Source organism: Balaenoptera musculus, chromosome 2 (genome assembly GCF_009873245.2).
Source record: "Balaenoptera musculus isolate JJ_BM4_2016_0621 chromosome 2, mBalMus1.pri.v3, whole genome shotgun sequence".
Taxonomy (NCBI): domain Eukaryota; kingdom Metazoa; phylum Chordata; class Mammalia; order Artiodactyla; family Balaenopteridae; genus Balaenoptera; species Balaenoptera musculus.
Window position 1 is genome coordinate 134,359,998 of NC_045786.1, and position 23,047 is coordinate 134,383,044.

General features: G+C 41.0%; 1 protein-coding gene across 1 annotated transcript in view; it reads right to left on the minus strand.

The window, feature by feature from the left end:
* CCDC175 (coiled-coil domain containing 175) overlaps window positions 1-20,779 on the minus strand; it is a 69,568-nt gene extending 48,789 nt beyond the window's left edge. The window contains exons 1-7 of the mRNA XM_036842728.1: window positions 20,608-20,779; window positions 18,781-18,866; window positions 16,879-16,990; window positions 13,238-13,373; window positions 10,365-10,593; window positions 3,779-3,901; window positions 77-186 (exon numbers count right to left, since the gene is read on the minus strand). Coding sequence (XP_036698623.1) covers window positions 77-186; window positions 3,779-3,901; window positions 10,365-10,593; window positions 13,238-13,373; window positions 16,879-16,990; window positions 18,781-18,866; window positions 20,608-20,767 — 956 coding nt within the window. The 5' untranslated portion in view covers window positions 20,768-20,779. The remainder of the gene's footprint in view (window positions 1-76; window positions 187-3,778; window positions 3,902-10,364; window positions 10,594-13,237; window positions 13,374-16,878; window positions 16,991-18,780; window positions 18,867-20,607) is intronic.
* Window positions 20,780-23,047: the final 2,268 nt, after the last annotated feature.

Here is a 23,047-nt window from a genome sequence, read left to right on the forward strand (position 1 = left end):
TAAATAAAAAAATTTTTTAAATGAAAGGAACATAACATCTAGAAATGCTTCCGTAAAGATAAAGTATTATACTTACATTTTATCCTCCAGGATCTTACAGGATTTCTTCATGTCTTCAACCTGTTGTTCCCAATGTCTTACTGATTCTTGTAGTCGTGATATCTCTAAATTGTGATCACTAAGAACCTGTTGAAAATTCAATAAAATTGGGGCATTCAATCATCACCAAATGATTCATGACAGAAGTCCAATTCACTAAATATTCACGTATCATCCATTCAGCTTTTAAACTGGGGGTGTCCTTTAGTTAAAATAAAAAGCAATCATTATACTGCTTGTTTCTTTATAAAACAAACTGAGATAGAAATAATCCTGAAATCATCAGAAAAGAAAACAAAATTTGGGAGGGAGAGAAACCAATTATAGCAATAGAAATGTGAAAACTATAAAAACAGCTTTCAAGACATGAATTCATCTTGACTACCATTTAAAAAAATTAAATATACATTTTCATAATTATTTTCAAAATGTTATTCCAGGATACTAGAATGAGTATTATAAAAAGAAAAGTCAAAACAAATTGGGTAAAGACACAGACCTACTGGAGAATGGACTTGAGGATATGGGGAGGGGAAAGGGTAAGCTGTGACAAAGTGAGAGAGTGGCATGGACATATATACACTACCAAACGTAAAACAGATAGCTAGTGGGAGGCAACCGCATAGCACAGAGAGATCAGCTCTGTGCTTTGTGACCACCTAGAGGGGTGGGATAGGGAGGGTGGGAGGGAGGGAGATGCAACAGGGAAGAGACATGGGAACATATGTATATGTATAACTGATTCACTTTGTTATAAAGCAGAAACGAACACAGCATTGTAAAGCAATTATACTCCAATAAAGATGTTAAAAAAAAAAAATTGGGTCTTTCGCCTTAGTTGATAGCTATGTCCATGTTGCAAAGATTTTTTTCTTAATACTTAATCAGTAATTTGGAAATGGAAAAGTTGGGTACTATGAAAAAATGTTAGCATGATTAAAAAGGAAATATGGATGGAGAAAATTCATAGTGAACATATTTTTACAACACAGTTTTGGAATAAAGAAAAGGGAAAGCAAACTTATCAGAGCTTGGGTCTGCATTTCAGCCGGTGAGGGAAAGTGGAGCTGAGAGAAAGGCTGATCAAACAAATTCCTTTGCTCTCTGGCATAGAGCTACCATGGACAGATTATTTAGAGCCACCTAACCCTGCACATCAGCGTGGGGTCAGAAAAACACCTGTCGGGGGTATAGAGGTGCTCTCAGTCATGCCAGGTGAGACAGGTGGGTGAAAGCTCCCCAAACTATTTTTTTTTCCTCCAAAGCATTCATATGACTGAACTTGTGGGCTATAAGTAGTTCCAGAGTTAACAGGAGTCTGAAATCCTAGATATGCCATCAAAAATTAGCAGAATGTCCAAAGAACTCTGACCAATAATCAGGATTAGTGACTATACGCTGAAGGCCTGTCCTGCCTGACATCCGTAACCTCTAGCCCTCGGTCCTCCCCGCCCTGGACATGTAGGGTACCTTGAGAATCACACATCGTTATTCTTTTCTGCCAGCATCACACCAGCTTGACCTGGCTGCAGAGTTTTCTAAACTAAAAGCACCGCATGAAAATGAACCTGAAATTCCCTGTAGTCTCAAGTCCATAGCCAAAAATGTTGTTTTCTAATCTCAGGCAATAACGACAACAACAAACTTTACCAAATACAAAACACTCAGCTAAAAGCCTTATAGGCATGACCTCATTCCATCTCCACAAAAGCCCTTTGAAATAGGCAGTATTATTACCCCCATATTATAGGTGAGGAAACTTCGGGTTGGTAAAGCCAAGATTCGAACCCAGGTCTCTGTGATACTGAAGGTTGTACTTTAAACACAATTCTCCACTGGTAAGGTGGGGTGGGGCGCTGGATTGGGGGGAGGTAGAGAATGACACTGGAGCTGAGTTTACCCCTGCCACCTCAAGCCTTGACTTATTTGTCTTTAGAGATCTTTGAAGAACAGGTTAAGGAACATATACGTCATTTTTCCAAACTAGGTGGTACGCTTGACATAATTTATGAGGCCCCAACTGGGGATATGAGTTTAGGCGTGCAGATAAGATCTGTTTTATACAATCCCTGTGTTCTCCTTTGAGCCTAGCCTGACTCATGTTTCTTTACTATGTTGATATATGCAAAAACAGATAATCATCTTTTTAAACGCACATATTTGGGGGAAATTTTTGATTTTACTAATGTTTTGTAATTGGATGTCATAATAGATATATTGCAACTATAATGGTCAGAATCACACTATAAATAGTATTGATATAATGGAATTAACTGAAGACCCTGATAAGAAATGCGATGTTTTAGTATTACTGTTGCCCCATATAGTTTTTTTTTTTTTAATTAATTTATTTATGGCTGTGTTGGGTCTTCGTTTCTGTGCGAGGGCTTTCTCTAGTTGTGGCGAGCGGGGGCCCCTCCTCATCGCGGTGCGCGGGCCTCTCACTATCGCGGCCTCTGTTGTTGCGGAGCACAGGCTCCAGACGCGCAGGCTCAGTAATTATGGCTCATGGGCCCAGCTGCTCCGCGGCATGTGGGATCTTCCCAGACCAGGGCTCGAACCCGTGTCCCCTGCATTGGCAGGCAGACTCTCAACCACTGCGCCACCAGGGAAGCCCTGCCCCATATAGTTTTACATGTAATTCTCAACAGAAATAGAAGAAATACACTAAAGACTCATTAATTCAACTGTGATAGATTAACAGGTGTTTCTGTTTTAATTAACAGAAGTAGTATTAACATTAACCTCTTCAAATATAGTCACTGCATAAGCTTCAGTTTTCTTATCTTTAAAATGAGGATAATCCTCACAAAATATTTATCACAATACTGGCTTTCAATCAATGTTATTAATTTTTAAAAACATAAGTTCAGGGCTTCCCTGGTGGCACAGTGGTTGAGAGTCTGCCTGCCAATGCAGGGGACACGGGTTCGAGCCCTGGTCTGGGAAGATCCCACATGCCGCGGAGCAACTGGGCCCGTGAGCCACAACTACTGAGCCTGAGCATCTGGAGCCTGTGCTCCGCAACAAGAGAGGCCACGATAGTGAGAGGCCCGCGCACCGCGATGAAGAGTGGCCCCCGCTCGCCACAACTAGAGAAAGCCCTCGCACAGAAACGAAGACCCAACACAGCCAAAAATAAATAAATTAATTAATTAAAAAAAAAAATAGAAGTGCAGAGCTCTGAAGTATTTTCTAACTCTAAGAGACAAATAGTCTCCTTTCCATATTAATGTACTCAATATAAATGGAGAGCCTAAATTCTGTTTTATTATCACACATTCAGAATTAAGGAATCTGCCCATGTTTATTCACTTTGTTATGTAAAATAAAGCAATCTCACACAAACATTACATATGATTCTATATCCATTTGGTCAGTTCTGTATGTATTATTTTAAAAACATTTTTACAGTATTTTGGCCCATCAAATGCAATGTGTACCTAAGCATTCCAAACTTCCTTCTTTCCATCATATTCCTAAAGAAGAAAACACAATTGCCCTATAACACCTTAAATGTCAGAAAACATTAACATGCCAAAAACATTCTCCCCTGAATGGCATGAAGATTAATTAAAATCAGCTCCTTTTTTAAACCACCTGCTATTAGTTGTATTCAAGGCAGTGTATATTGAGGTGCTTGGGGTTGGGCTTGAAAAAACAGTTTATTCTTTCTTACCACTCTGCTGGTAGTAACGGTTTCTCTAATTTTTGTCATTTTAAGCCTTAATCTATCCAATTCTTTCTTCTTTTTGTAAGTCTCCTTTCTCTTAAGTTCACAGAGTTTTTTATATTCATCAATCTGTAGTGACAAACATAATAAACAAATCAAAAAACTTGAGGACAACACAGTTTAGGAAATTTTTTTTTAATTTTGTCAACCTAATTCATATTTAAGTATACCATATTCAATCTAAGTATATTATCAAATTTAAAAAAAAACAGGTTTGCTTAGTTTGACGCATCAGAGGAAAAATAATAAATCACAAGGACCAAACTGTAATTATAAAATGTTGAACTAGTAAATTTAGAGGAACAATGAAACAATGATCATTAATAGCAAATTATAAAAGCAACTGCCATTGTAAAATTTACTAGTAAAACATCATAGCAATTGTTACCAGATTTACTGTGCGCTAAGCACATCAGGAGAGTCAAAGGAAGGAATTAAGAATTGTTTGGAAATCTAAATTCACATTATTTCATGAGAAGTAAAACAGACCAAAAACAAAATCATTGAAGATAGGGCAGCTCACAATCCTAAACAACTTACCATTTTGTCACCCATACCAGCCCCTGAGAGCTAAAGGATCCTTATCTCCATTTATCTGTGCTTGTTTCAAAAGCACCAAGTATTTGGTAGAAATGTTTTGCAGCTGTGTCTTAAGAGATATTCAGTGGTCAAATGCCCTGAACTGACTGTGACTTGACCACAGGAGTGCTCTGCCTGCGCAGATGAGGCCTAGAGGTGTCAGAAAGTTACCTTTGCTTCATTACCATGTTAAGATCTCTGCCCAAAGGGGGCATTTGTACTCTGCTAGGCACAATTCATGCCCTGTGCAGGGAAGCATGGAAGACTGTGCATGCCCCAGCTGCTCTGGCTGCCTGTGTAAATCTCTGCCCCTTTCCTAGAGCCCTGATGACCACCGCCTCCTACTCCTTAAAATTCCCTTATTCCCCTCCCTTCAGGGAGATGGTGCTTTTAGAGCACAAGCTCTCCCTTCTCCACTCCCTTGTCAATGACTCGAGTTTCTGATCTCGAACCCGGTTTCGTTTGATTGGCATTTGCAACACTGGGCAAAGGACCCACTGAGGGGGTCACTGACCTGTTGGGGATTGATAAAAGAAATTTTCACATATTGAGATATAGGGAAGTCATTCTGGCTTATTAACTTGAATTTTATGCTAACTAAAATAGCCTGTTCGTGGCCTATCATGCATACATTGTACGTTGGCTTTAATTATTTAAGAAAAGGGCACATTGACCAGAAGTAAAGAATGTTCATGTTAAAAATAAAGATTAAATGTCCCTCTTCCTGGGACGCTAATGCTGGTACTCCTTTGATGATAAGACTCCCTTCCCAGGTGCCAAGGCCATACTGACTCACTGTGTACATGCTGGTCTGTTCTTTTTTTTCGAAACATTGAAGAAATGTAACCCTGACTTGTTTAATGTTCTTTGTTCTGACAAGATATAAAACTATACTGAAAACCCTGCTTCTCCGGAGCAGCTTCTCAGAGCAATCTGGGAAGATGGCTTCTGAGCTAGTCCTTATTTTGGCTCAAATAAAAAACTCTTTTCTATTCTTACTACAGATTGTTTATTGATTATTTTCACTAACAGGATAAATAACAGTTTTACTAAGATTAAACATATTGTGATTACCTGTCAGATCCTATTGAAATGAGTCACCTTCTTATCAAAATCAGACACATCATGAATTTGTCTGGCAAAATGAATTATCAAGAACAAGGTAACTGAATAGTAAGGCCCAAGAAAGTATATTTAACTCTGTATTAAAGAGTTATGAAAACATATGTTTGTGTGGCTTTCCATCAAAGCCACCAGCCAATTCACCCAAAGTGGTTACTCTGAATGTGATCATTATCCGTTATCTATGCACTAGGGCACAGGTGCATTAAAATGAAACTTGGTGATAATAAATTTTGTTGAAAATTGAAATTCTGTGCTCATACTTTGGCCTAAGCCTTCTCCCAAGGTCCTGGGTCTTGCAATTATAGAAATAATATTAGCAAAAACTCTTTTGTGTTAGAAGAGAACTTACGGGTTTGAAGACTCTGACAGCTGTAAACAGCTTTTCCTTTCTCAATGGAAATAAAGGGAATTAACAGGCTGTTACTATGGCATATGATGTGCATTTAGTGAGCACTGGTGGTTGAGTCCTTAATATCCACCCCCAGTTGGTCTAGCCCACTAGTACACGTATTCCCTTAGGATCCACTATTGTTCTGGGGTGGGCACTGTCCTAACCTGGCCGGATCAGACATAGCAAGAAACTTATGTCCTTGGTTGGGAAAGGTTTTCTTCTTTCTACTTGAGTAAGGAAACATAGTCCAGTTGTCACTGGCAGCCATCTTGTGATGAAGAGGGAAACCAGCCTTAAGATGAAAGATGGAGGAGGGATGAGCCACTGAATTAGCTAGTCCTGCAGTCTGCCCTACCTTGGGAATTCCTACTGTGTAAGATAATAAATGTCCTTGCTATTTAAGTCAGTTTGGTCAGGGCTTCTGCCATTTGCATCTGAAAGTATCCTAACCCTTTTCCAGGGAGATAGACCAGGGGTAGGCAAACTACTACCTGTGGGCCAAATCCAGCCTCCACCTGTTTTTGTGAAGCCACATTCATTTATTTAGTCAGTGCTTTTGGCTTCTCTGTGCTAAAACGGCAGAGTTGAGTAGTTGTGACAGAGCCTGTATATGGTCCACAAAGCCCTATTACTCTCTGGCCCCTTTCAAAAAAAGTTTGTGGATCCCTGAGAAACACTATTCACAAAAGGAAGGAGAACTTATCATGTTCTCAAATTCCCAATTTGAAGCCCCTCTGGGCTTCCTTTCTTTTAACATTTATATTAAAGAATAGGAAGGGGTTGGGGAGGGTAGAAACTTCCCTTTAGGGCTTAAAATGAAGTTAGAAACTCAATCATTCAATACAGTAATATTATAGAGTGCCTACAACTTGCGAGAGGCACTGATCCTGATGCTAGAATTCAGCAATGAAAAAAACCAGACAAAATCCCTGCCTGGTGGAGCCTTCCTTTTGGTGGGCAAAGCTCAGATCCCATGCCACTACTGACCATTGTTTCAGCCCCTGGGGAAGTAAAGAAAAGGGACAAGGCTCTCCCCACTCCTAACCTACACTGCCCTGCACACTGTCCCTCCGCTGTGTCCATGCAGACACATCCCACTTTTTGCCCCTATAACTTCAGTGAACCCCTCCAGTGTGGGGCTTCTAGACTGCTCAGAGAGAAAGTCCAGCAGAGGGCTGGAAACAGTGGGTGAAATGAAGTCCTCTCATCGTTGTTGTGGGTAGAGAATGAAAACAGGAAAACCCCTTTTGGTCCTTGTTGTCCTGACTCTATTTCATTGCAATAACAAAAAATCCAAGCAAGGTCTAGTCCAATGATAGGAGTCAGGAATTTCAGTTGACTCCACTACTGCAGTGCAGGCTAACAGCTGGCTTCATCCCCAGAAAAGGTCCAGGGAACTTGGCTTTTACAAATTCTGTTTAGTGGCTGCAGACTGCCCAAGGGACTCTTTGCCAGCGACTTCACAAAGTGCCTGTTCTGAGGATGACTAGGGCTGAGCTGTCTATACTTAAGAAAAATAATCCATGGTTTTAGTGTAAAACTGCTTCTGAAGACAGGGGCACTTTAAAGGATAAAGACTCTCAGACCTGACTGGAACTTATGAATAGTCTTATCATGAAACCAATCATCCCAAGAGCCAAATTGAGACGAAGGAAGAGGGCAGGGCAAAACCATTAAAAGAATGAGGAAGGGGACAAAGCAGTTGGAGAAAAACAGGATACTCTAAAAACTGGTTAGGGGCTTCCCTGGTGGCGCAGTGGTTAAGAGTCCGCCTGCCAACACAGGGGACACCAGTTCAAGCCTTGGTCCGGGAAGATCCCACATGCCGCGGAGCAACTAAACCCGTGCACCACAACTACTGAGCCCACATGCTATCACTACTAAAGCCCGAGCGCTTAGAGCCCGTGCTCCACAACAAGAGACGCCACCGCAATGAGAAGTACACACACCGCAGTGAAGAGTAGCCCCTGCTTGCCACAACTAGAGAAAGCCCGAGCGTAGCAACGAAGACCCAATGCAGCCAAAAATTAAAAAAAAAAACTGGTTAGAATCAAATAGGCCCAGGATGGTGGAAGATTTGACTTCCAGTAGACCTTAAGCCTCATTATACACTCATTGTAATACATTAACATATGCTAAATGACATACCCACAGGCACCGTGACAGTTCCCAGGCTGACCATAAAAGGCCAGAAAGAGGGCAGTGGCCCAATTCCTGGAAATCCTCACCCCCTTCCCCAAAATATTGCAATAGAATATTCCTCCCACTTGTTATCGTATAAAATTACGCAGCCCGTAAAAACTAACCACCCGCACACCCTGAGGCCACTCTTGCTTTCTGAGACAGGTCGGCATTCTGCCTAAGGAATGTGTATCTCGCTAAATAAACTTGCTTTCCCTTTACTTTGTCTCACTCTTGAACTCTTTCCTTTGCGAAGCCAAGCACCCTCACTTGGCAGTCTGTCCCAGGGGCTTGCACTTCCCAGGGAGTGATATTTCTCTCTCTTGCATCAAAATGTTGATCACTGCCTGATTGTATTCTACTAAATTTTAATTAAGACTCAAGAAGTGCCATTTAATAAATGTTCTTTTCTTTCTTTCTTTCTTTATACATATATATATATATCTTTATGCATATTTAATATAGCAGGGTTGCAAGTCCAGGTCCAATTTCTTGCATTATAGTTATGCCAGTTCCCATGATGCAGAGGGCAGCACCAGGAGCTCAACAGCAAGTTCCATCCTGGGCTAGGCCCTCACTGCATGGAGGAAAAGAAGGTTGCCGCTAGGAACACCTAGCACGGAGACCGCCCTGCTTCCCCCGGGGCAACCGGAAGCAGAGCAAAGAGGAATCAATCAGAAGCCATCCTGAGGGTGAATTATTTAGAATTCAGGATGCAGTAGCTATCTCCACTGACCCTCACAAAATTGCTGGTCTCAAAATACCCTTCTCTGTTGGGGCTGTGGACAAAAAAATGTGGCCTGCCATTTCAGTAAACGGCGAATGCTGCTCGCCATCAAGCCATCAGCCACTGTGCAGCCTCAGCCTGACGGTGTGCCCTGAGGGGCTTCAGGATGGAGAAAAACAGGATACTGACCCTAGGTAGTTAAGATGCATATCAAAGGAATGATTTCAATGAGCCCAGACTCTTGCATCGTCAAGCACTAAAATCATTACCTTGAGATGTCTGTCTTTTTGTGATTAGCAATAATCTTTCGATGTTGGACTATCTGGTTTTTCCTGGCAAAAATTTCTACGTATCCTGGCTCCTCCATTACCTCTTTGGAACACTTCCTCAGAACCATCTGAGAGGCTGCCTTCCCAGGCTACAGTCCTCAGTAAGGTCCTCAAATACAACGTAATTCACGACTTCTAGGTTGCGCTTTTTTCTTTTTCCAGTCGACAGGGCCCTTGGCTCTGCCTAGACCCTCTGCAGGCCTCTCCTCTTGGATTCATTCAGTAAGAGGCACAAGTTCTGAAGCCAAGCAGTACACTCTGGGGCTCCTGGGCACAAAAGTCTTTCCCTGTCCCCTGTTTCTTGTTTGTAGGAAATACGCTTTAATCAGCCTCCATGACCTTCCCTGCGTTCCAAAGAGCAGGTGTAAACAGTTGCTAATCAGGGAAGGGAGGGGATCCAGAGACAAGGGAGGAGCAGTGAGGAAACAGTAGTGCAGCCTTGGGGCAGGGTCCTGGTTCCTCCTCAAGGGATACACACAACAGTATCTCTGAGCTCTTCTATAGCACTAAAACCTGCACCAAATGGAAGACACTAACTACCTGTTGAAGCATTCTTCATTGCAGAGAGAAGGTCACAGTTCGAGAACCTTGAGAAGCACAGAAGCCATCACCAGACCACCAGACTCCAGATGATCTCTGGGTTGAAGGGATGCAGGCCCCACACGCGCCCTGATCCTTATCAGCAACCCTTCCCCCTCACAACCCACCCACCCACCCAGGCTGGGGACACACAGTTTTGAGGGCATTAACCCGCTGCGGCCCCCCTTTCTCGGCAAAGCAATAAAGCTATTCTTTTCTACTTCACCCAAAACTCTGTCTCTGAGACTCAACGTGGTGACAGTGCACAGAGGTCGGGTTTGGGCATCAGTTCCGGCAGAGCTGAACTCGCTGATCCTGTCTGCAGAGACAACCAAGTGACACAGAAGCAAATTCCTAGTCCCTGCATTGCTGCATATAAGCAAGGGGCCACCCCAGTGTTACCACTCCTGTCATTCGTATTCTTTCCCATGAACTCAGATGCTGCTACACAATCAAACATCTTCCCCACGGGCTCCAGTGTCCTTGAGCCTCTGCTCTATTCCTGCAGAAGATACCACGGGAATGCTTGCTAGCTTCAAGGACAAATAAGTTATTTCTCATTTCCTGCCCTCAATTCTGTACAGTTCTGTATTTTTAAAAAAAATAAATCATGCCACTTACCTCTTGACTCAAGCTTTGTTTTTTTCCCAAATATTCTGCTTTTTCTCTTTCCATTTGCTCCTCTACTTCTTGAATATATCTTTTTTGCAATTCTAGTTCTTTCTTCTCTGAGTTAATTTTGGTATAAGTCTCATTGATGTAAACAGTGGTAGTGGCTTTTTCTTTCATCACATGGTTGAGTGACAGGACAACATTTTCATAATGTCTCGCTAGTTCCTCTTGCTGTTCACTAGGAGAAAAAGAATCATTCTTGGCATGAAAAGGATGGCTTTCCAGGAAGAAATTTAAAGTCTGTTTGATGAGATGAACCACCATATAGAGGGAAATTTAACGAATACTTATTTTAGAGTTGAATTTGTGATTGTCTAAAGTTGGTTGAGATGAAGGACAGAAGGAAACACAAGTGTCAACCTCGCAAATCTTTATCACTGCAAAAGTGTCTTGTGGTCCTGCCTCACCCCACCCATTCTCACACACCAGGTAGTAACTATGGGATATTTTGGTTTAAAACATACAATGATTCAAAAACAGTTTTGAACAGGTGAATGGAATCTGGCCGGACAAATGGTTTGATATGTAGCATTGCCATAGCTACCGTATCATCCTGAGATATGTAGTTTAAGCCAAGGAAAGATAAACATCCCACCACTCTTCCAGCCACCTTCTGATGCCATTGCCCTGCAGAGAAGGCCCAGGAGAAGAAAGCTAATCCTCCTCTGATGGAAAGGAGTTGGGGAGGAGGGATCTGAGTCTGTCTTCACTGCTCAGAGGGTGCTTGAAATCTAATTTGAACCCACTTATCTTCTCACAGCTGTAGCCAAATCTGAGTTCAACAGGAGACATTAACCTCACATATCCATTGCTGGCCACACCCACCTTAAGACTGTGAGAAACATCTACCCCAGGGCTAACAATAAAAGATTTGGAGGAAGGACAATTGGTGACATTTCTCTATTTTCCTTTTTTCAAAGCTCCTGCAATGTAATGCCTTTTTCCTTTTTCTAATCTCCAAGGCTAAACACCCTAGTTCAGGTGGATTGTGTGAAAGGCTCAGGAAAATGGAAACAGGTTGTTGGTAAGTTTATTTTCCATAAGTCAGCTCTACCACAGAAAGGCAATTAAGAGAAGCTCAGGCTAGATGGGGCCAGATAATGGGTGCTTTGTAGGTTTAGCGGAGGAAGCCTTCTAAGAATGAAGCAAACTAAGGATTGAGTAGCCTTAAGGAAGCAAAGCAAAACAAAACAAGTCAAATCAATACACCTGACTAGGTGTATTGTGCTGGGTTGGGAGAGCTCTCAGAAACAGAATGTAGGACCCAAGGAAATCCCCCTCCCCAGTTTCTGAGGACTGTGTCCAGTTTTTGAGGAGTGTCCAGGAGAGGATCACTTGTCAGAGAGTGTGGGCACCTTGATATACATCTTTCTTTGAAAAATGGATACAATAAGTGATTGTAGCTTGATGATGCTAGCTCATCAGGCAACCCACGTTATGTTCATTTGTAATTTGACTTTCCATAAAGATTTCTCTAGAGCAGTGATTCTCAAAGTGTGGTCAGGACCAGCAGCATCTAGGAACTTGTTAGAAATCCAAATTCTTACCCCCATTCCCCAGACCTACTAAATCAGAAATCTGGTGTGGAGGTCCCAGGAATTTAACAAGCATTCCAGGTGATTCTGATGTACACTCAAGTTTAAGAATCACTGGTCTATAGGGGTGTGATGGTGCTGGTCAGTTGATATGAGTATTCCAGCCTGGATATTATCTTCCTTGTTATTAGTTTAGAAATTGATAGTCTAGTTTTGATAGTGGTCTCTGGTGATTGTGGCTAGCATGCACCATGCACAAATCTGCACTGTGAATCCCTAAGAGGAGTTAGAGTATGCAGTCTTTCTCAAACTTACGTGATCATGAACTTTCTTTTTCATGGAGCATCTCCCAGAATAGGTGTTCTGAGGGCCTACTTTTGGGAACCTGTCCCTGGGCCTTGAGGTCCCCACCTAATTCCTGATGCTTTGATACCTTGTGCACCAAGCAACCTTCTGATTCTTTTAGCTTCCCAAGAAGATTTTTTCACTATAATGAGGGCTCTTTGAGTATTTCTTACTCCAACAAACTGAAAGTCTGACATTTATATATTACTTTTGAGAATTTACTTGTAGTACTGAGTTATTCTTCAGGGTTTTATTGGTTTTTTCTTTCAGAATATCTCTTCCTCCGTGGGCTGGGTAAGTCAAGATTTGTAGTCCCCATTTTACAGATGGAGAAAACGAGGCCCACAGAGGGGGAAGTGCTAACAACACAGCTGAGGAATAAAGAAAAGAAACTAACAGGTGTCAGCTCCCATTTAATTGAAGATAAAATCTAGAGCCAATCCCATTTTCAACCCTCCAGTAGAATATAACTGAATGTCTTTAAGGAACTAAGCTAGCTACAATATATCTGGTTTGATATTATATTTGCAACACATTACCCAGCAAGATTTCTTGCTTCGGTGGTTGAGGTTTGTAAACTTAATTTTACTAAAAATGAAATGAAAACCACTGTGTGTTTCTACCTTTGGAGGTGGGGTGCGAGGCAGTGTGTGATTGACACACAGTAGTTGCTGCTGGGAAGCTGAATTCCCTCTGAAATTTTACAGGTCTCCTGGCTGTGGTGGTAGAAGAGTTTCTGCTCTCTTCCCAGCTCTCCGCAGCCATCACACACCCCTCATCAGCCCAGTCATCTTCTATAAGTGATCTGACCTCTTAACTTGCCCTGCACCAGTTCAGACCAGAGGACAAATCCCTTAGGAAAGATTTCCCACTTTAGCCCCAGCCCCTGACTCCCTCAAATACTAAAAAAACAAAAAACCAAAAAAACTAAAAAAAACCTACCCCAGAGCTTTATTAATTTTTTTCAGATCAAGTATTTTCTTCTTCAGAAACTCTATTTCATCATTTATCCTCGTAATTTTCATGTGTAATTGATTTATCTCAACAAGATTTAATCTTCGGGCATCCCCTACACATTCTTAAAAGTAAGTGGAAGAAATGTTACTCAGTTATTTGAGAAACTGCACAACTGTAGATACTGACTTTTCAAATAATAAACAAATTATGTCTTTCTTTGAAATATTCTTCTAATTATGTTCCTAGATCAGACACCTCTTAATCACCTCTTTGGACCCTCTCAATCTTACCTATCAATTATTTCCCTTATTTCAGCTGCTGCTATGGTCGGTGACCAGCTTCCTATGAGCTCTGCACAATTTCAGACAGGAGCCACTGCCTAGGTGTTCCTGAGAAGAGGTAACACTGTGTCTGGAGGGTGTATTCTCATACTCAACTAGTTGCTGTCAGCGGCAGTCAACATCAATCATATTGCATGCCATGTTAGCTCTCCCTTCTCCCTGCTTTGGTTCCTTATCCCACCCTCCTCCTCTTTGGATTGTATGTCCTAATAAAATAATACTGCAAAAGCCATTGCTTCTGGCTGTGCTTTCAAGGGAACCCAGTGTGTTAAAGAACTAATTACTCATTAATAAATAACAAATCAGTGTAATCACATGAGACTTCAAAGGATTACCTCAGCGCTTGATAGATAGATGGCTAAAATACATGGATTTTTGAACACTGCTGTTTAGAAATGGATACTGGGCCATCCATTTCTATGCAACAAATTCCCTAGAAACTGGCTGGTAGCTCCCCTGAGAGAGTTAGATTATTTTTTTGTAGGCTACAAGTTAAATTGCTCATTGTAGCAGGGCTTTTCAAACTTTATGTCTCGAATATGCATATGTATCACCTGGGGATATTGTTGAAACACAGATTTTGATGTAGTAGTTCAGAGGTGGACCTAGAGATTCTGCATTTTGTAACAAGCTCCCAGGTGATGCTGATGCCACTGACCCAAGGACCAACCTTCAAGTTGAAAAGCTTTAAAACACAAGGCCAATTAAATTCACTTGGCTAAGTATTCTGTGTGTATCAAGGACCTTACAAGCTAGCATGGGATTTCTTTTTCCTTCTAAAATATTTTTCCTGCTTATAAAAGTAACCCAATCTGGACAGTAAAAAAAAAAAAAAGGCAACCAAAGAATATAAAACAAAAACATTCTTAATTCTGCCTTGAGCACAGATTAAGTCTTATTTTTTATCTGCATGTAGGAGTTTGTTGTATTTTCCCTGCCAAACTAGACTAACACTGTGCAAATTGTTTTATAACTAACTATGTCCCTCGGGGTCTAATCAGGAGATAGAAATCTTATATTGAATAGGGAAATTTTAATATAAAGAATTATTAACTGTAGCAGAGAATTAGAGTAATGAGGGAACGAATACTAAGAAAGTACAGAGAACTGTAAAGACTTTAGGAATACTAGGCACAAGGAGCAGCCCTGCAGGAAGCAGCACCTCCAGACCTGAGATCTAGACCTCACTGAAGAGGTCTGTGGCTCACTGGATGGCAAAGAAGTTCGTGAAATGTTCCGCTGGCAGAACTTACTAGAAATATGGCTTCTGGGGGCACTGGGGGGACTGGTCCACAGGGAATTGCTTCAGAACTCACTGCAAAACCACCTAACCGGTGCCAGGGTACCTGTTCACAGGGTGGTGCCCCACTGGTAGCAATCTACCATGAAGCCACTCAGGGGATACTGGAGGGGGCTTCTGGGCACCAAGGACTGTTGCACGCCGCTGGCAGAAGCCACCTGCACTGCAAGAGTCGGTCAAGCTGAGCACACTGGAACAGGAAGACAACCCCTTTTTCCTCCAGTAACCCTTCAGTGCTCTGTACTGACAAAGCTTAACATTGCGCCAGCTGGCAAAAGGGGAAATTTACAGCGCCCCAGCTCCCTTATGACACAGCAGACAATGAACGTAGACTTGGAGCTGCAAGGGAACATCGACTTTAAAAATCTTTTTTTTTTTTTTTTTTTTTAAATTTAGACAACTGTTTTAGGTTGGGCTCCCTGGGAAACAAATCTTAAAATTTGTGTGTAGAGCTCTGAGGAACATCTCCTCTGAGGACATAAGGGTTGGGCAAGGGTGGAGCGTTTAAATGATGATGAGCTTTGGAGCTGTGATGGCACTTCAGAGTTATTCCACATGGAGCGAGGGAAGCAGACCTTGTACTGTCTTGGTGACCAATCACTGAATGTGGGCAGCAGTTGGGGAGGGAGTCTGACCTGAAGTGAAGCTTTTCTCTTTGTCTAGGGCAATTCCTGTAGAGGAACTGAGCTGTGAGCCTCAGCCAACACTCCTGGCAGCTGGAAAAAAAGTTGGAGCCTGACCTTACACCAAATACAAAATTTAACTCAAAATGGATCAAAGACCTAAATGTCAGAGCTAAAACTATAAAACTCTTAGAAGAAAACATAGGGGACATCTTCATAATGTTGGATTTAGCCATGATTTCTTGGATATGACACAAAAAGCACAGACAACAAATGAAAATATAGATAAACTGGACTATGTCAAAATTAAAAACTTCTGTGCAACAAAAGTCATTATTAACAAGAGTGATAAGGTAACCCATGGAATGGGAAAAAATGCTTGCAAATCCTATATCTGATAAGGGGTTAACATCCAGAATATATAAAGAATTCCCACAATGAAACAAACAACCTGATTAAAAGATGGGCAAAGGGCCTGAACAGACATTTCTCCAGAGAAGATATACCAATGGCCAATAAGCACATGAAAAATGCTCAACATCACTAATTATTAGGGAAGTGCAAACAATGAGATATCAATGAGATATCAATTCAATTCAATCAAACAATGAGATATCAATTCTTATCCATTAGGATGGCTGTTATTTAAAACAAAACAAAAACAGAAAATAGCAAGTGCTAGCAAGAATGTAGAGAAATTGGAATGCTTGTGCATTGTGCAAGGGACGGTAAAATGGTGCAGCCACTGTGGAAAACAGTATGGGAGCTTCTCAAAAATTTAAACATAAAATTACTATATTACCATACAATCCAGCAATTCCCTTCTGCATTTATACCCAAAAGAATTGGAAGCAGAGCCTTGAATAGATATTTCCACACCCATGTTTGTAATAGCATTATTAGTTATTATTTCATTGTTATTATTATTATTTTGTAACAGCATTATTTACAACAGCCAAAAGGTGGAAACAATGCAAGGGTCCATTGATGGATGAATGGATAAACAAAACATGGTATATACATACAATGGAATATTGTTCCGCCTTAAAAGGAAAGGAAATTCTGGCACATGCTACAACATGGATTAACCCCAAAGACATGCCAGGTGAAATAAGCCAGTCACAAAAGGATAAATATTGTCTTTAGTCTATTTATAATAATTATATAAATTCAAGTCATATATATTATTTCCACTTAAAAAAGTAAGGGAAACTTATTATGGATCTCACTATATTTGTGTTGTATACTCTTTCTGGCTATTTTTTGATATGAAATAACTATTAAACTCATCTTGTTACAAGTACTAGGCTCTATTCTCTTATAAGATAAACTAAATTTCTACAGTTGATAACCTCACAGTACCTTTCAATTCTCTGCTAACACTAGTGGGAAGAGTTTCCAGTAGAAAATATAGTCTGCTGAGTTCCATGCTTTCAATTTCCAGAAGATCAATTGTGGATTTTCTCATTTCTTCCTGAAAATGTAAATTACATAGTTAAAAAGTTAAGACATTAAAATAATAAGATTGATTTCCTAAACAAGGCCTTGTAAATGTTTTCAGAGATCAAAATTTGCTTTGCAGTGAGTAACTTTTGCCATTATTTTTATTTGGAATAGAAAGTGGGAGAAATAACTGTTCTTCAATGAGTTTTTAATGTGTCATTGTTAATTTATCTTTTAATTTCTGCTGATTTTCTTCTACTCAGAAATTATCTTTCACTATGTGTGTGTGTTCCTTGTATGCAGTTTCAATAAATTTAAAAGGAAAGACTCCAACAAAAGGATGACATTGAGAAAGGAAGCTTCTTGGGACTTCCCTGGTGATCCAGTGGTTAAGATACTGTGCATCCACTGCAGGGGGTGAGGGTTTGATCCCCGGTCAGGGAACTAAGATCCCACGTGCCAAGAGGCCAAAAAAAAAAAAAAAAAAAAAAAGAGAGAGAAGGAAAGGAAGCTACTTAATTAAAAAATGGAAAATGCCTATAAAAGTATGCTTAGGTATAAAAAGAACAGTGGTTTTCTTATACCTACCTAAAAATATCTCCCGACCTATTTGTTTGGATTTGTTTGGATATGTATATATATATCCTGAAAGTAGTCAAGACATTCAACAAAGAGTTAATCATGATTGTTTTAGGGTGGGATCATAGTGGTTTTTACATTCTTCCTTTTGCTTGTCTATTTTTTTCTAAATTTTCCAGAATAAACACGCAATGTTTCTATAACACTGAAAATGTGTTACTTTAAAAAATGGGAGGATTTATCTCTATTTAAGAGATTTCACAGCTCAGATATTAAATGGAGACATACTAGATACTTTAATAAGCCACAATAATTACTCTGAACACTTCAAATCCTGGAGAAAGACATAACTAAAAGAATGAAACAGAGGAAAGGGTTTCCACAGGACCACAGTGCAGTACAACACACACAAACTCTCAGTGTTTACATACACGTACTTAACTGGGCTTATAAACTATAATTCTGTAGTATACCTACAGAACTATATATAATTACATAAAAATATAATTATAAAGTAATAAGATTAACTTTTCTCAGCAGTCTGTAGACTCAAGCTCATTAACTTTATAGCCATATTTCTACATTTTTAGATATTTGATAGGTAGTAGATTCTTATTCAATATTTTTAAATCAAATGAGGAGACACTGCCGTTCTGAAACATCACTCAGGACCAGGGCCAAACAGACACGTTTGTGACACTTCAAAAGGAAATTCTTTAAATATTTCTTTGATGGGGCCAAGTTAGTATAACTGAAAGAGAACCTGCTTCTTTTCACTGAAAAGCACTGTGTCAATGGAGTAGGTGCCAAATAATCTTTCACCAGTTTTGTGAGGAATTGCTTATAGAGACCTGAGAAAATTGGCACTATGCATGCAGTTTATCCCAGAGGTTGTTTGCTGGTTTTAAGTAATGCTCACATACTGATGTCACAAGCATTTGCCCATGTGGCCCACCCCTTAACTGAGCTCTGTTATCAGCAGGGACTCTTCTCTCGAGCTGTCTTGCCCTCAGCCATAGCACAGGTCCTTAATTCGGTGCTCTGCATGGGAAATCGGGCAGCAATCCACTACGGATTCATACTGGTGCAAGTGCTTACGAAACTGAGAGAAATTTTCATTCAGGGCAAATATTTTCCCTATTCATCTACTGAAGTACGTTGAACAGAGCTGGTGCTAAATTAAAGTTTGATGAAGAAATAAGTGAAAGATTGAAAAAGTAGCTCTTATAGATAATACAATACCAATTTCTTAACAGCGATTGCAACGTCCTTAAGAAAGGTCTTAGCTTCTTCATTGCATTTAAAGTAGTCACTTTGCAGTGATTGTTCTAAAAAAAAAATTAGAAAATTAAGATCTCTTATTTATCTATCCAAATCCTGTTTAACCCTTTAAGATCTAGCTCAAATGCTTACTCAGCTGAAAATTACATCTTCTATCTTTGAATTTCTATAGTACATCATATGAATCTCTTTTGTACTTGTTATTTCTTATTTTACAGTGTACTAATTTAGGTATATACTTTGTTTCTTGAGGACAAACTCCTCTTAAGATTCTATTTTTGTATCACTCATGGTAGAAAGAAGGAATCTGTATAGGATAAGACAAAAAAATTCCATATATATTTATAAAAGGGATAAATATAACACTCCCATAGTGTAGGTTTAAGAATGTCTTCATATATATATAAATTTGTATATGTATATCCTAAATGTAATATTTTACAACACTTATTTAATTCTTTAAAAATCCATTATGTCATTTTCACTTCCATGCCAATATTTTAATCATGGGATGAGAGTAAATATTTGTAAAACTGGTAGGTGTGAGGTAGATAGAGTTTCTAACCCTTTTCGTTCATTGATATATGAAAGATAGCGCCTTTTCTCTCACACACTGTAAGTTGAAATCACATGGGAAGAGAGGCTTGGAAAATGTTGGCAAAGGAAGCAAGATACATGCAGAATGGGAAGAAGGAAGGAAAAAGAAAATATAAAAGGAAGAAGAGAGAGAACAGAGGAAGCTCTACTCACCTTGGCCCTGTCACCATTCCATTATACAGATTCTGTCTAAATGGATTCCAGGCCTGTATCCACATGTGTGGGATGAGTTTGATGTGTTTAATGTTTCACATGTATGTATAATCTAAGTTGATTCTTATAACTTCATGATGATTCCCATCTCAGAGGTGAGAAATCTGAGACTTTTGAGGTCATGTCACGTGCACAAGGTCACAGAGCCCATCACTTATAGAGTCTGGATTCAGACACAAGTGGTGTGACTCGAGTCCATGCCCTGAGTGGCCATCCTCAACTCTCAGAAGAGTAAATAGCAATTTCTGCCCTCAGTTCCTGAAAACTTGGATTCTCTTAATGAACTAAGCTCTCAAACCAAGTGAAAAATCAGTTACTGAGTTTCCAAGCAAGTGTGTGTTAGGGAGGGACAGGTATTGCCTGCCGTCTCTTTTCCTTTTTTCTATGGAATGAATAAGCACAAGCGTACTCCCACTTGCAAATGGGCTGGAGAGCTACGTACTTTATAACTCACACTCAGGGCAAGAAAGCATAATGAATTTTTTTCCTATGACAAACTTTCTGAGCGTCAAGAAATTATTAGCAGAAAAAGTATTTGTGCCTAATGCACAATTGCTTGCCTAATGCAACAGGAGTTTCTTCCTTTCTTATTTACCTGTTAAATCCTCCAGTTTGCCATGCCAAAGTGTTGGAGGAAATTAACTTGCAAAGAAAAGGCAAGAAGGGACAAGATGAAATTAAATACATAATCTAAATGCAGGTGGGCACTCCAATCACAGGCAAATGTCAGTGGCCTGGGAGTCCAGGGATTTGTCCGCGATTTGTCACCAGCTACTAGTGTGAGTTGGGCCAAGTCACAGAGCTGAGCCCTGGGTCCCACTCCTTCGCCCCCCTCTCCCCCAAGGAGCTAGAGAAGGTTCTGCCCTACCAGGGATGCCCTGAGTTCTGGGAGGAGGTTCCCCACGAAGGTTCCCGCTTAATGCCGCCTAGGCGCCACCTTCGAGATGACGTCCCTCCGGGAGCCCACGGGCCTCTCACCGACAACAAAGAGCTGCTCCAGGGCAGCAGCCGCGACCGAGGAGCCCAGGGTGGAGGGGAAGGTGCATAATTCCAGGGAGGGGCCAGTGGAGACAGCGGCCGCCTGCAGCGCCTTCTCGCTGCCGAACCCCAGCTGTGGGGACCAGGAGCTCACAGCCATCTTGCTGCCCCTGCGCAGCGCCTACCAGGCCAGAGGTAGGGACTGCCGGTTGCCACGGGCAACGAGGACGCCGAGGCAGAGCGCCAGCGCGCCACCTGGGGTGGGTGCCTCGCCAGTTTCGCTAACTTTATACACAATAATTAAGCGATCCTATAAGGATGAGTCCCTCTTTAGCCGTCCTTTCCTCCTTCCATTTCCATTTCTTTAGTTCAGGACTTGTGCCTGAACACTTGTACACTTCTCGTGGACCGTGGGAATCATAATAATGATCACTTTTGAACGCATTTCTGTGCTGGGTACTACAGCTGTCTGTACAGCTCCCTTAATGTTCATAATGGCTTAGTGAGGGAAGTTCTTTCGTTATCTCCACTTTTACAGACAGGGAAACTGAGGCAGGGATGACTAAGTGAATTGCCCAGGGTTACAAGAGAATAATTTTGGGTTTAAAATGGAGTCTGTATAAATCTTTCCATTATGCTACAATACCCATCTCTGTACTCTTCTAGACCTTTCCCTGTATACATTCTAGCACTGTACACATTTTACCTTGAATCAGTGATTTTCTTCTGCCTTCTCATCAAACAGTGAGCTCTTTGAAGGCAGGGATATTATTTTTCTCTGCGTCTCCAAAATCCAGCCCTGCATCAGGATCAGATTGAGTGTAACTATTAGTTCCCCGTTCCTCTGGCTGGTTAGAGAGCAGCGAAGATGATTTAACCCCCTCCTTCTTAAGTTTTCTTTACAGATGGCAAAATTGAAATCAGAGTGAAAGTAACATGACAATAGCTATCCTTTATTGAATGGAACTATACTCCAGGCACTGTCCTAAATACTTTACCTACAGTAACCTATTTAACCCTCATAACAATCCTTTGAGGTAGGTGTTATTTCCCACTTTGCATATGAGGACACAGAGTTTATGCCCTGAATCACTATGCTATACTGCCTTGGAGAGGACACAGTACATCAACAGCCTCCTTCCTCCAGGGAGAACCATATCCTGGCTTTTAACACTCTCCTGGGTCCCCTCTTTTGCAAGATTTGGCATTCAGATCCATCCCTGCCCTTCCGTGCTTTTCTCTGTGAGGCAGGGGGAGGATACCTAGAAACCACATTCCTCAAACACACTTGTCAGCTGGTTGGAGACACTGGTGGGAGATTAGCTGGCAAAGAAGCCATTCTGTTCGTCTCCTGGAATGGCAGTTTCAGGCCACCACAGTTGACTGCATCCCAGCAGTTTGGGTGGCTCCAGGGGTGGCAGGGGTGGGAATTGGTGCCTCCAGCTGTCTCCAGCTGCTTATCAGTGAGTGCAGGCATGTGGGCACTGTACAGGTTTGTGGCAGCTTTCTGGTGTCTGGGATCTTTTTTATGTAACTTCCCTTTGGTTTCTATAGCCCTTGTAGCATATTTCCTGTGATAAATTCCTCTCTTCTTGAACTACCTGGACTGGACTGCCCTAAGCCAACCTTTCTGCTGCCACCAGAATATTATTCCTACTCATCACCTCATCTGGATCACGTTGCTCTCCACTGTCTATGAGTGAGGCCAATCCCTGAGAAGACATTGCATGTATACCTTTGTAATCAGAAAAGAAAGTAAAGCTTTTTTTTTTTTAATTAAAAAAAAACTTTAAAAAGATACAGAAGATAGACAAACAAAATAGTTGAGAGTATAAAAAAAGCTTTCTGATTCTTCAGTAGCCATAGATGGTGTTCACTGGGCCAAAAGTCATGTCCTACTTCTCTCATGTTTCCATTTTACTCTGGTAACAGAAAAGATACTTTTCTCTTCCAGTCAATATTTTTCAGGCAGACTTTTGCTCAGTAGCAGAACAGCATATTAGAATACCCCAGTCCCATGCTGACACTGATTTTTAAGTTACGGTAAGCAAGTTTGCTTCTGTTTCCCCTGCTGCTGACAGGGCCAGGAGAACCCAACTGCTGCATGAGTTTGACCCCTACTTGCAAAGGAACGTATACAACACTGTATTCAGGCGTATTTGCAGTTTCTACAGTATTTGAGGTTTATGTGGTATTTGACGATGACATTGCTCTTGTTCCTGCCTCTGCATAAATCTAGTACCTCTAGAGAAAGCCTCAACTTCTTGGTTGTGTTTCTAGACCCTGGGTTAGACCAAGCCAAGGTCCCAGTCTCTGTGATGTGTTAAACATCTCACATATAGGAAGTAGTTGCATGTTTCAGTGCTTTGTGCTCAGCATTTCGGCATCTCTGATGGTTCAGTATTGGACCATGCTCAAATCCTCCTGAGAAGTAAGAATT